The sequence below is a fragment of the Chlamydotis macqueenii genome, chromosome 6 (assembly GCF_036417535.1).
Source record: "Chlamydotis macqueenii isolate bChlMac1 chromosome 6, bChlMac1.mat, whole genome shotgun sequence".
NCBI classification, from domain to species: Eukaryota; Metazoa; Chordata; class Aves; order Otidiformes; family Otididae; genus Chlamydotis; species Chlamydotis macqueenii.
Window position 1 is genome coordinate 37,710,658 of NC_141561.1, and position 14,455 is coordinate 37,725,112.

Sequence of the window (14,455 nt, forward strand, 5' to 3'; positions counted from 1 at the left end):
TTACAGACAAAGATGGGTTTTAAAAATAAAATAAAAAAGCCTTCCTAAAATCTGAATAGAAACTTGATGATAATCTCCCAATTTTATTATGCAAGGGGGAAAAGAAACCCATAATTGTGCACTCTTGGTCTCTTATAGCAAAGAATAGGCTTCTTGATGAAAAGCTGAGTTGATTTAGAGCAGGGCTGAGGTTCTGGTGGCAATAATACGCTAAAAGAAATAACCATCCAGCTGATTTGGATAAAATAATCATATTTTAACATTCTAACTCTAAACTTCATCTGTGCCTCCTCCCACTTCTCCCCACTGCATCTTTTGGAGAGTCTTTTTATAGTTTTGAGATTTTTTTTTTTGTGCCCTTACCACAGCATTTAACACGAAAGACAGATTCTTTATTCTGGCTAACAAAGGGCATTTTAGGCTGTGCTGGCACTTATCCCCATTGCATGTATGTTCAGAAAGTACAGTATTTGCCACAGAATGCTCCACAGTCCTCCTGCCACCTCACGCTTGAAGCATTCTCACAGGAGTCCCACTGCCATGGGACACCGTGGACGGCACTCTTTGGCTCGTGAGCCCCAACCATCGCAGGCAGACAGGTGTTTAAATGACAACTCCTTGGAGCCCTGCCAGGTGCATTTCCAAATCACAGGCCCTTGTATTTTCAGGTGCTTTTATTATTTTAAGAAAATCAGAAATAAGATTCCTCAGAAATGGACATTTTTTCACTAACAATTTCTGTTTCAAATCTAGTCACTGAAGGAAAATTTTCTCCCAGCTCTCATAATTATTTCCTGTTTCTTAGTCCACTTTTCCATCTACTGAATTATGTAGAGTTGTTTAGCTTGCTGTTTTCCAAGAATGCCTCATCAGTGCAGTGTAGAAATATTTATTACTTACTCTCTTTATATCTATTGAATTTTTTTCTTTTCAGGAGAGAAAAGAAAATGGATCAGCTGTGAGCTCTCTTGACTGTTAACAGAGCCAGCAGCTATTCATGGATTAAGCAGATGCTGCCTGATTTTAAACCAGTTTATATTAAAGCTCAATAAATTTACATGTCATGCATCAAGGTTTGAAATAATATACAGCTACAGACTCTTCCAGTGATACCACTGTTAACTTGCAGTAGGTCTCACCAGGAAGTACTGTGAGCTGGTGATTTGTAATCAAATATATATTAAGTTTATAGAAACCAAAATGCCATCCACACTTTCAAGAAGTCTGACCCTAAATCTACATGCCCAAATTCAGGAGCCTGAATGTGACAGAAAACAGCTAGCTTATTAAAAATTTCCTGTTTTAAGGCACTTAACCTGCAAAACTATGAGGCAATTTGACAAGTTGGTCCTGATAATCTATTCAGGCTGAGAAGGACTTACTCCTCAAGAAACACCACTGATTTCAGCTGGCCTGGCTACAAAGCAAGAGACTAACTGCCATAAAGCACTTTCAAAGAATTCTCTGTGAAGAGCCAGGCATCATCTATTCTGTTTGAATCCTCCATATGAATCATCTTCCTTTTTCCTCTGGCAAACTTAGCATATTTTAAAAAGGTATTTAAATACTCATATTTCAAATATACATATTTTGTGGGAAGCTTTCCTTTTTCATGTAAATTATTAAGACTGAAATAATTTTTTTCATCTAATGTATTTTACAGTGTATTTTCGCATGTTTGTTCTTCCTACTTCATTCACCCAGAGTAATGAAATTAGGCTGACTAGCATCAGTCTGGGTTCAACCTCCTGCTTTTCACGGACAAAGATGGCTTTGTGCTACCTGTATTTCCAACAAAAACTAGAAGTAGAAGAATTTCCCAGAATTAAAATGTTACAGTAGGTAAAATACTTGGAATAGTTGACTAGACACCAACAAAACACTAACAGCTACTGAGAACTGCTTAATGTAAAAGGCAGAGCAGAACAGAGAGGAGTCTCCTCCCACCAGGATGTCATTAAAACTTAGGGAAGCAGAAAACGGAATTTGAGATCTTGAAGGCAGAGCTTGGTGGGGCTTCCAGAATGACTCTGAAGGTTTGATGGCAGCAACCGCAGTATCCAGTACACTGATGCCTCGATTCTACTAGGACATTACACAAAATGTAGTATTTAATGAAAGACATATAGAATGGATTCATAGAAGCTTTCCTAACTAACAAAGCAGTTTTTCAAGAACAAGAGAGCCAATACAGAGACAGTGTCAGTGCAATCTTCTGAAATGCTACGAAACCCTTTGATACAATGTCTAGGTAATTTACAAGTTCATCTGTTCTGGCATTGGAGATTTCATTGCAACAATTGCCTAACAAAATAACAGAGTCTAGTAGAAAGGCAAAAAAAAAAATGACTACTCTGATTTTCAGAAAGTTTTTGATCACCTTTTAAGGAGAAGGAATTAAAGAAATGGGATAGAAATAAATAAAATGTCCAGAACCTGACAGACGGTAGTAATAAGCACCACATTTAAGGAAAGATTTGGTCATACTATTTTTGGGTAGATATTGCAGAAGCAGAGGGGTGGCAAACACCACAAATAAACCAAATAAAAAGGAGATATCAGCGTTGTCCTCATTTAACAATAAACATATACAAATGGTACTATGCTACTCAGCCCCTTAAGCACAAGAGATTTCTGATAACTGGCAGCCCCTTAATCGAGCACAAAAAAGGGTGCGTGGCAGACAGTAATAGGATCCAAACCCTGCTAAAGAGTTAGCACTGACTGCCCAGTGAGACTTTTCTACACTGTGATGTATCTTCCATCCCACCTGATACAATCAGGACAATCCTTCTAAAAGACAAACTCCACCTCAAACTGAATTTCTGCACTTGATGCAGAAATTAAGAGACAAGAGACTCTGGCCTCTGTTATGCCAGAAAGTTAGACAAAATGCTTGCAATGGCCCCATCTAGCCTTGATATCTCTTCACACAAATTATCTACTGACTTTAGGATGAAGTAGTTTTACTGCCATCAGCCCCACATGGCCAGGACACACCCGGAAAAATAACTAGCTTGACAGCTTGGACAGGAAGAGTCAACTGCCTTTTCTTACAGAAAAAGAAATGGGGACTAGGAAGGCACTGATTGCTGCTAAAGCCCTGGACACAAATAGAATCATGGACAAATCATGACCCCCTCCTGCTGCCTTCTTCGCCAAGAGGAAAGGATGCTATGACCAACTGCTAGCTCTCCCCACCTGCAATGGCAGTACCTCTCACACTAGCTCAGCTGTGCTGAGGCACTGGGCAGTGCCCCTGCAAATTCTGACTGCTCTCCAAAATCCCTCCTCCCAGCTGAAGACAGCGGTGCTTACAGCCCAGTCTGCTGTATTTCAGTATGTAAAGGAGGTCATATTAGACCTCAGATCTGATCTTCTACCACTGGAGCACTGCAGGTGCCTAAGAAATTCAGCCCTGTTACTTAAAAAAAAAAAAAAAAAAAAAAAAAGTCACTTAATTCCAGTAGCGATCCCACTGAGTGAATGGTCCCTATTGTCCATGATAAGCTTTGAAAGGAAAGCTGCCATATGCCATACTGATGTGAAACACATCTGAAAATCACTAACAACCACCTCCTTTGTAATCTTGTGATTTGAAAATGGCTACCTTTCAAATTTAGAAACCAGAACAAATTAATCATAAAGAGAACTTCTTGTCTGGTTTCTCTCTGGAATAATCTTTTTATACGCAGACATATACAGATGTTCAGCCACGAAACACTACCGGACCTAATGCCACACCAGAAGTCCTGGAATGGCAAAACAGACACTACTCAGGGAACTGAAAACTGGCTTTTGGTGTACCAGAGTGTGCTTCAGCCAAGTACAATAGTCTCCATGGACATATGATTTAGACATCCCTGAAAAAAATAGCTTGATATTTAATTGCAGGGTTGGCAGGTGCTTCCATGATATATAGCGTATGGAATAAAATTACAGGAACAGCAGAAGCGAGTAATAAACAGTATAGACAGTTTTCAGTAGGAATTAGCCAAGGATTTAGAGCAAAAAGCATCATAGGCTACTCAGAGTGCTTTCTGTATTAGTATTATCTCTGTGCACACAGGACAGTACTTGTTATAAATACCTGAATGAATCACCTAATGGTTGTGAATGTAGGACACTCGAGCACTAGCTGGAGTCCTCTGCTCATGGGAAACACTGCTGAGGATTCAGCTTATCTCTTAGAAGCACAGAGCTTCTGAAAGTCCATATTTCTAGAATATCTCTAGACAACGGAAAAGAAAAGCTTGAAAAAGCCAAAGAGCTGAAATTGCAACTGAAGAGTTTCAGATGCAATGAAAGAATTCAATTTAGCTTAGAATGCTAATTTTTATTTAGAAGTTGCATCAGTCTCAGGCTGGACTTCATAACAGAGGGCACTGTTACGGGCTTTACCATGTGCAGGCTTCTGCTCCTGGCAGTATAGGTCCTAAAGACGTGCTAGTATGAAGCCAGTGTGGGAGTCATGGAAATGCTGAAGCTGTGTCTGAGCCTGGAGGAAGAAGGATGTGAGACTTCCCAGGGACCTGGAAAGTCCCTGGAAGGCTTCCCTCTTTCCAGTCTTCTTTCCATGGGCTGCAGCTCTGTGCTATTAATTCATATCCAAACAGCTTTTTTTTCTTCACATGGGAGGGAGAAGGCACACGGTGTTTTACGCAAACCTCACCCAAGTGGTGCCTCTCCCAAGCAACAAGCTGCAAGGATTCCAGACCAACATCACCCTAGAGAAACTTCAGAGCTTTCCTTAGAAAGTGAATGTTCTTGCTCTTACTAAGTCTAAGTGTGAGGAGGCTCACAATCTCCCTGCAAACTTTTGTCCCCAGTAGAACTGTGATCCTGGAACACTCTACTAAAGCTGTCGGTACAACATGCCCAGAGAAGGAGCACAATACTCTGCCATCACATAACTGACTCTTACTTCACTAAAAGTAAAATCAGAACAACTAAGATGGGAAATACAGTATGCTTCTCACTTCTGAAAATGACATGAAGATCATGCAGCTCTTGTCTGCATGTTTTACTTCACCAAATTACCCGGCAATCTCCCTATAACATTTAATTTGCCAGACACAGTGAACATAAACTACCAAAGCTGTATCAATTCATTTGGCACCTATGGCTGCAGCAGCACCAGAATGAGTTTGTGTAATACAAATATTCACTACACCAAATAAACATGAATCACAAACTATCCAAAGGAAACACAAAGACAGAATCAGACAACTGCAGAGAGAGAGCTCTGACAGCATTTCAATACTGTGGTTCTTGTAGCCGACATCCACCTGTACTGAACTATGCACAGCAGATACACTATTACCTTAAAGGAGTTACTCTGCATTTTGTTCTAAATCAATGCAAATCTTCCCTGGAAGAATATAGTTGATGTACCAAGAACCCGAGTGCTTCAGAAAAACAACAGACAAGTATGTAGCTTTCTGCACAGAGGGGAAAGAAATGTACTACATCCAGAAAAAAAAACTCTCTACGAAAGAAACCAGGAATGCTAAGATGCTACAGGGCTTTCACCTTGGCCCCAAGCCCGTTCACCAACAAGGTGCTGTGGCCTTCCTGCAAGCTAGATGTACTCGCCTATACGGCAGTACTAGCAGTGCATTTAGGAGATAAAAAACAAAGCTGAGACTGAAGCTAATTTGAGACACTGAAGAAGCGTCAAAATTGTACCAGTAATCCTGTTACAGGACAGGAGTCAGTCTCCAATGATACCAGCAAGTGCTATTATAAATCAGCTGGTTGGTTCAATGGGAACTTCTTTGCCCATCTCTTCTTTTAGCCTTAAAAATGACTCCACCAGAAAGAGCCTCCTACAATAAAGAAAAACACTGTAAGATGGAAGGGGTGCAAAAATACAGAGCTGAGTGCAAGCTTTCTGTCCCCCAGATGCCCTCTGAAGTTACCTGGGTCAGAATCTGAAAACTTTTGATAAAGGGTAATTCCAGAGTTGTTTAAGCGTTAGATGATATGATGCCAGAGAAAAATTCCCAGCAGTAGGAGTTACAGAAAGAAGGATACAATCTCACCACTGTCATTAAATAGAATTGCAAAGCAAAGCTCCCACTGACTTTACCGGTACAAGATCACAGTTTCAAACTAAGATACGAAGTTGTGAGCTGTGGAGAGGAGACCTCACATCAAGAATGTGATGAGGCCTCTGTGTGGCAAAAATAAAGGCACAGGGTCTCTTTCTGCAGCTCTGCTGACTTCAAGGGGATCACGTGTGCAAGTAGCTGCAACAGTGTAGTCTGAAGTTGGATAAAGGCTGTGAGAAAGTTACTTCAATTCTCATATAAAAATAACAACAACAACTACAGTAATAATAAATGTCTGTGTGTGCTTTCTGTGAACATCTCAGTGAGCATGTTGGCTGCCCAAACAGCACATTTTAAATAACTCGGAATATTTACTCCAGGACTTTTGTTGGAATCCCCTCAGCTGTAGTGGACTCCTCTGCTTGGCTGGCACTAAAGACAGAGGGCAAAAGGAACTGTTGAAAAGCAAGTACATTTTCCTACTAATCCTTTCTCCTTTAAACGTGCCCCAGTGTTTCCAGCAAATACAGGAGCGAGATGAATACAGCAAACCTTATGGGTCTGACTGCTCTCTCAACCCCACGCTGGTGTAAATGGTAGTACTCCACTGTGCAAAACTAAGCCACAGTGATTTACATCGGTGTGACAGTGAGCACCTTTCAAAGGTAGTTCTTGTCGTTTCCTTCTTTCCTCAGAAGTTGGCAGCAGAGGAAAAAGAATCTCTCCAGAGACAGCTAGGAGTAAAACTGCCTTATTTCAGGTCAGCATCAACACCAAAAATTAACTCATGTTGCCATAAAGAGGAAGCTTCTTGTTTGCATCATCCCCTCATGCATTATCCCCTCTTCACTGCCTTTCAGTGATGCAGGAGAAATGCCATGTGAATCCAGTTTAGCCAGTGGGACTACAACCCAGCCTCTTCCAAAGACCTTTCCAGTCTCCTTCCCTTTGAAAACAGTAGCAAATTCCTTAAGAATTGACTGGGTTTTATTTAAGATCAGATTTTGTCTTCCTTATTCCAGAAAAGCACTGCTTTACTGAGGAGAGGTGAAAGAAGTTCATGTGGTGTATGGTTAGAGCATCAATGCTGACCTGGTTTATACACTCTTAGTTCCTTCGCTTACCTCTTCCCTGCCTCACACGGTGTAATCAGTTCAGACCCAGGTATGAATTTGGAACTACCTTGGCTAAGGATATGTGAGGAATGTCCTCACATTAGTAATGCATTTCACCACCTCTTAGTTTTGTGAGAAGGGGTGGCACCTAACCTGTTAAAAGGACAGAGCCAAGTGCAGGAACAGGCAGAGGTCAGAGCTGTGGGCAGGAAGCTCAGGAGTGAAAAGGAATTCCGGAAACCTCAACTCAGGCCCCCCATCTCCAGCAGGGCTCCTGTGGCGCTGAGGCATTTAGGACAGGATCCAATTCATCAGAGCTCATGCACCAAGTCTGAGACTGCTCTGGAGCTGTCAGTGGTCAGCAGACAAAGACACCTCCAGAAAGTAACTTATCCCACTGTAAATGCTCAAGGCAGGCAGCGGTAATCACTCACTGGATGCACTCTTCTCCAATGACACAAAACATAGTCTATATGAAGAGCTTAGATTATATGCCTGCCCTTTCAATAGTTAGAGTTACATGAGCTGAATTCCACCTGAACACTCTCTGTGCCTCAGCTCCCCCTGTAAAATGTACGGCATTTCCTCCCTTGACAGCTGTGTTATGAAGATCAACATGCTAAAATCTGGTGTGCTCAGCAAAAACACATGCTTGTGAAGGAGGGTGATGAAAGCATCACATACAAACAGGAAAAGGGGCGGGGTCTGAAATTTGGCTCCAGACACAAAAGCAGCATTAACTATATATCCAGCTGCCCTCAGTTACATCAGTGCCAACCTTGTCAAGACTATAGGATTGCAGGGATGGGAGAATCAGAGCTGTGCGCTTCCTGCTAGGATGGTACCCAACTGAGAAACAACACTGCTTGATTTCAGAAGCCTCAGCTGTGCTTTCAAGACAGGCAGTTCAAGCCAAGCCTTTGTTCAGTCAAGGCTAAGCTACTAATTTAGAATTCACTGAGGCACAATGAACAGGGAACCCAGTGACAACATTTTTATAGTCACTGTCCTTACAATGGGAGCTTGTAATTCCCAAGGCAACTCTGGCCTGTGTTTGATTAGTGTACTTAAATCTCCACCTGTGCTTTTATAATAACCAGTATTTTCTGCTAGAGTTTGCTCTTACCCTGTTGGAATCAATTCTTGTCCTGGAGGTGTAGATGGGAGGAGGGATGTTGAAGGCTTGAGGAACAAGATACTCTTCAGCATCCATCATATCTTCCAGGTCTCCCTCATCGAGAAGGTTTTGGAAGAACTTGCTGTCATTTGGGCTTGGGAGCTTCATACGATCATCTCCCTAAACAGGTCGTGGATTAAGAGAGGAAAACGGTCAGTCAAAAGATGGACTGATTTCCCAAACAGGGAACTTCAGCCTTCTTTATGCCCTAGCAGCCAGGCTGCAGGAACCACACATGCTGCTTTGTTTGTACTAAAGCATCACATCCACATCATTTGTTTTGATTTTTTTTTTTTTTAACTGGGAATACAATGACAGAAAAGGAATAACTGCACAAATCAAGCTTTTATTTTTTCTTCTTTCTCCTGTAAAAGCTCAGTTTTCGACCCAAGTTCTGTCAAGGTCTGGTATAATTTGTGAAATATTTCACCTATTTAGGCTCACATGGTGGTGTGGTTAAATAACATGGAAACTGCTGTGTCTGGCTGTTTGCTTTATTTTCATTTGTATTTTTAGGGACTCAGCAGCTAAATTTCCCTCTCATCCATATGGAAAGTTCTGCAGAATGTAACAGAGCCGAAGGGAATAAAAATCAAACCAGAGAACAACAGCAACAACAACGATACGTATTTTTATTGAAACAGCATCTAAAAGCTGGAGAGGTAAATCAGGGCTGCGCTTTGCCTGGTGCCACAAAACATCACAAAAGGCAGCCCATGCCCCGGACACCTAATAGTCCATATAAATTATGCTGAACTTAACTTCATAGATAAAGAATGGCCTCCCACTCCACAAGAATTATTATGCCACATGTGGAATCCAGCAGGGAATGACGGCTGTGCTATGGAGTGCGTACAGAGCAGTTTAAAAGCTCAACAGCAAGCTTGTGAGTCTAGCATCTGGAGGGAATGGGGAGTCAAAATGGCAGAGGTACCAGTGCAATGGAGTTACTCTGGTTTCTCCTCAAGAAGTGTATGGCCTATATTGTCTGCAAAGATCACTGGAGAGGATGACTCAGAAGATGAAATATCCACTAGGCTACAAAACAGAAGAAGGAAGGGGAGGGGAGAGAAAGGGAGGGAAGAGGTATTTGGGACAGGGAAACATGTTCTATCTAACAAAGTAATTTAATCAGACTGATTTTTCCAGAATCACTTGTATCAGCTGAACTTATAATTTAACACAGTGGGAAATACTGCAAGAGAAATTCCACATTCAGCACCACAAATCCTCTTGACTAGTATTTTACTTTTCAAATATATTTTACTTCTCCTCAAGCTGAAGGAGAGTAGCGTACATTCACACTATGCAATAATACCCCATAAGGCTAGCATGTCTACACAGTGAAATGAAACACCATATGGTGAGACTAGCACTAGACCCAAAAGCAATCAGGAAACAAAGTGGCAGTGAAGTGTCCTTCTGGAGGCTCTAGCTAGGAATTTTTGCGTCAGTGGGAAGCTAAGGACCAGATGGATGTATCTCTGCCCTGTACTCCATGATGTGAAGCAGATACAGCACGAGAGCATCATTACCTGGACCAAACTAATTCCATGCTTTGGTCTCTGGTGTTTCAACATCACCTTACTACTTTTAATTTTTCAATTTCATTTGAACTGCTCACACACTGGGACAATCCAAGGACCTCAGCAAATAGTTGGATTCACGTTCTGTGGCTTGAGTCTGAATTGTAATAAATACATACACAACTCTAGGCTTCTGCAGAACGTGAAAGGATAAAAATTTTCACATATGCCTGCATGCAGGGCGTACACAGCTCTAGCTAGATGTCGTTGACAGACGCGGCTATATTGGTACTGCCCTGCTGCCACGGTGTAGTTTCATGTGAAGAACCATGCTGGCGTGGGTCTATTGCAGGGACTGTGAAGCACTACAGAGCCCAGACAGCCTAAGGAGGACACAGAGGGAAGCTCCTCTCTAGCATGAGGGGTAGTCATCTGACACAACTCCCTGTCTTCTGTGAAATCTTTATCTTTAGGCTATAACAATAAACTTTCTTATGACCTCAGCAGTGCAGGGAAGAGTCTTTTCAGGATAATCCACTGAGATTCAGCCTAAGCAAGGCTTAGAACCAAGCAAGTCCTTGGTCTAAAGTAGGTCCACTGTCCACTGATGGACAAATCTTGTCCCCAGTTTCATGAAAGAATGCAAAGTACTGAGCAGCTTGCCAAGTCAGATCTTGGCAAGCCAGATCTTGCCCAGAAAGGTGGTGGATGCCCCATGGGCATCCCTCCCTGGAAACATTCCAGGCCAGGTTGGCTGGGGCTCTGAGCAACCTGATCCGGTTGGAGATGTCCCTGCTCCTTGCAGGGGAGTTGGACTGGATGGGCTTTGAAGGTCCCTTCCAAGCCTAACCATTCTATGATTCTATGATCTTGCACAAGTGCTCATAAATACAAGCTTAGGAAGTGAATTTCAGATTTTTTTTTTTTTTTGAGATACTGACACTGGCCATTCTACTTCATTCTTTTATAGTACTGTGATCACTGTTTGCTTTAAGTTCAACAGCACCATGAACTTAAGAGATTCAAAGGCAATCCCCTTAGCAGTCAGGTTTGGCAGATAGAATTCTTTTCCCCCCTCCTATGTTGCAGAGTTGCTTACCTGAATTACTAGGTATCTCTGTGGGTCTCGAGCCATTCTAGAGAATTCAGCAGCCAGCTCCTTGAATTTCGGCCGACTGTCAGCATCAATCATCCAGCCTGGGGACAGATGAAAGATGAGAAAGAAAACAGTAAATAGTCAATGGAAGAAATAATTCAGTTTTTAAAAATGCACAAGTTTTAAGTCCTTGATAGCTCTGACCTAAAGAAAAGTTGCAATAAAGAGCCCAGAAGAATGGACAGCTAGAACATCTGGTCTTGGCCAGAGAAGACTAGATTGTTCCACACTGCATGGATTTCTTCTTAATTTGCTCTAAGCTCCTGTTTCCCATACCCAAAACAGAAAGAGTAACAATGCCTTGCAATTTTCTGTGTCTGTCTTGCCATTTAAATGGCAGCTCTGACTATCTTTTATTATGGATGCGTTCAACTTCTAATATAACGAATCTGTTCTCATCTGAGTCTAGTGGGTTTATTAAAGTTACTACCAAACACATTTTTACTTTAACTGACCTACTGCTCCACAGCGACGTAGATTAAAAAGAGCTGCTCAGCAGATCTACAGGATGACTGAACTTGCATCCATCGTTTAGGTAATTCTGCATTCACGTGTCTGCATGATTAACATAGACCTAGCACAAAGCATTAGATGCTATTTTAATCGAGTAAGGGTGATTCTTTTGTCCTTCACTCACCAAGAAACATTCATTAGGAACAACAATTCTCAATCTCTGCTAATCCTTTTTGCAAAACAAGCAAGTAGCATAGGCAGTTACCACCAGCAACTAGCTTATCTCAGTGCCAGCTTTTTCTAATGGAAGATCCTATCAGCAGCTTCCCAAAGAACATGTTCTCACTTGCCAGGGAGGCTAAACGAAGCAGGCCTTATCTCCTTCGTGCTGTTTAACTGAAGAAGTGACCAAAGCAGGAAAAACAAAGCCACTATAGCTTATAAAAAATTTCGCACAAATGTTACAGAACCAAGTCTGTACGTCTAGCTTAACTTTCCATCTTCCAGAATATCCCATCTACTAGGACTTTCTTTTGTCCACTGACATTCACCTCATACTCATTTGAAATCCTATCAGATGGAACACTTTTGCACTCAACCAACATGAACCCCTTGCACTCCTCAATTTCCATACCTGCATGCACAGTGCAACTGTTTTCAGATGATACGTTACATACAACTTCTAGTTTTATTTGCTTCCTTTCAGTGTTTTTGTGTACAAAGCAAAAGAGAAAGGACTATATAAGATGGATGAGATGTCTGTATGTTAATCTCAGTTAAATTAAGTCAGAAACACCAGAGAGATGTTCCTAATTCTTTTTAAATTACAAGCATAGCCTTGGAGGATACTGTCACTACTGTGGGTATCTTAGAGATAAAAGGGTAGTAAGAAAACACGTGCGGACTGTTTTCCTTTTTTGCTGAAGTAAAAATATTCATAAATTATTGTACTGGACTAAGAATGATGAAAAATCATCCTCTCTGTAGTATTTCTTGAATTAATTTAACTTTTTATTATTGCTATTGCAATCATCATTCTTGTTACTAACAATAAAACATTCATGGCTTTCTTTCCTCAATATTTGGAGCCAGCATTTCTCCTCATAACCTTCACTGGCTGGGTATCCATGTACCGTAATTATGTTTAATAGTATCTTTTTTAACATCAAAATCAATTGTCATGGAAATGACAAGGGTTTACAATAACAATCATACAATTTTCTCTTCGCAGTAAGAATACGAGATACCATCTGACAATAATAAGAAGCTGAGCTAAGTCAACCCTTCATGGCTAAATTAATATCTTTTGCAATTGCAAAAAATGTGCACACAGTATTTAAATGGAATTTACAGTATCTTGGGAAGCTTTTGTTTTTAAGCAGCTTGTTGTATCACCCAGCACTGTCAGAGACTATAGAAGCAAATGTTCTAACCCAGCGTCCCTCTTGCACTGAGCACAGGGATATTAAAAGCAACAATTACTTACACTTTACCATCACCATATAAACATCAATAGTGCAGATTGGAGGCTGGGGCAACCGCTCTCCCTTCTCCAAGAGGTCGGGGATCTCTCGAGTTGGGATTCCATCGTACGGCTTTCCACCAAAGGTCATAAGCTCCCAGATAGTGACTCCTACCCAGGAAAAAAAAGTGTTAATATTTGAGGTCATTCTACTCAGATTCCTTCACAATTTCTTACAGCGCAGTACTCTGGTCCAATTCTGGACTGCAGTCTCTTTTTCACTACCAGTGCCCGTAAAAACATTGAAGTTTGGTCTGCCATTTAAAGAGCTCCAGAAAATGGTGAAACAGCACTTTGTGTTTATCTTCAAAGCAACTTATCTAATTTCTATCAGTGTAAGAAGCAGCATGATAGATCTGAGGCACAAGAGAAAGGTTGAAGACAAATAAATGGTGGTAAAGTAAATGGATGAAATAATAGAAGAATGCATTGCACTCTTTTATCATATCAAAAGGGAAAATGAATGGCCGATGTACTCTATTATTTTAAGGGGAAAAACCACAGACATTCTCTAACTTAGAGCATCAATTCCACACAAAGTTACAGCACTGAGTAACATTATGCCATTGTCTTTGCCTTGTAAGTAATTCACAGCCACTTGTACTTTTTTTTTTTTCTCCTTAAATCACCTTCTGGATTTGCGTTATGATAGTGCTGTGCTTCAAAACCAAGAATCTGTTTTTGAGTAGCCATAGGATTTGTTCTGGCATCAGAGATGGAAATAAAGATCATCTATCATAAGTAACAGAATTAATCCCCCAACAAATTCTCACATGTTGAAAATGCTGCTCTCACAGCAGTTTAACTTCTATTTTTATTGCAAAGGTAATTTTAAACACACCTCCAGATCAGTAACCATATTTTGCCAGCTGTCAAGCTAATGCGAAAGGTGATGGACAAAATTACCATCGGTAAAATAAAATACATATTTATTTCACCCTCATTCACCTCTTTGTTGATGTTCAATAACTATAACTTGTCAATTGTTTTTAGTCTAGTCCTTTCTGATTATAGATAATCTGGGCTTCTTACATTTAAAAAGAATTTCATAAATGGAGGCACATTTTTTCCTAAGTGATATGGAGTATACAGAATTTGAGAAGAAACAGGAGTTTTACATGATCAATTTAACTTTCATATGTTTTTCTCAGCTGAATAGAAGAGGGCACCTAACCAGGCACAGCAAACAGTGTCTTTTGCTGCTACCCACAGGTAAAAGTGAGTAATGAATACAATTGTACACCTTTTTGTTTCAAAATGATAAGGCAACAGGAAATACAAACAGGACCCCATAGCCCTACATACTGCTGAAAAATTCCACTTACAAAGGTATACATTATTTTATTAGCAACAGCTATACCAGATAAACAGGCAGACAGCTCAGTAGATGTGGCACAATAGCTCATCTGGATAACAGAATTAACAACAGTAAATGAACACCTCATTTCTCCAA

The 14,455-nt window shown here is 40.8% G+C and overlaps 1 protein-coding gene across 1 annotated transcript in view; it reads right to left on the bottom strand.

Moving 5' to 3' along the window:
* ERBB4 (erb-b2 receptor tyrosine kinase 4) overlaps positions 1–14,455 on the bottom strand; it is a 395,635-nt gene that overhangs the window by 21,226 nt on the left and 359,954 nt on the right. Inside the window, exons 25-27 of the mRNA XM_086751200.1 lie at positions 12,967–13,113; positions 10,971–11,068; positions 8,295–8,465 (exon numbers count right to left, since the gene is read on the bottom strand). Of these exons, the coding sequence (XP_086607326.1) occupies positions 8,295–8,465; positions 10,971–11,068; positions 12,967–13,113 (416 nt within the window). The remainder of the gene's footprint in view (positions 1–8,294; positions 8,466–10,970; positions 11,069–12,966; positions 13,114–14,455) is intronic.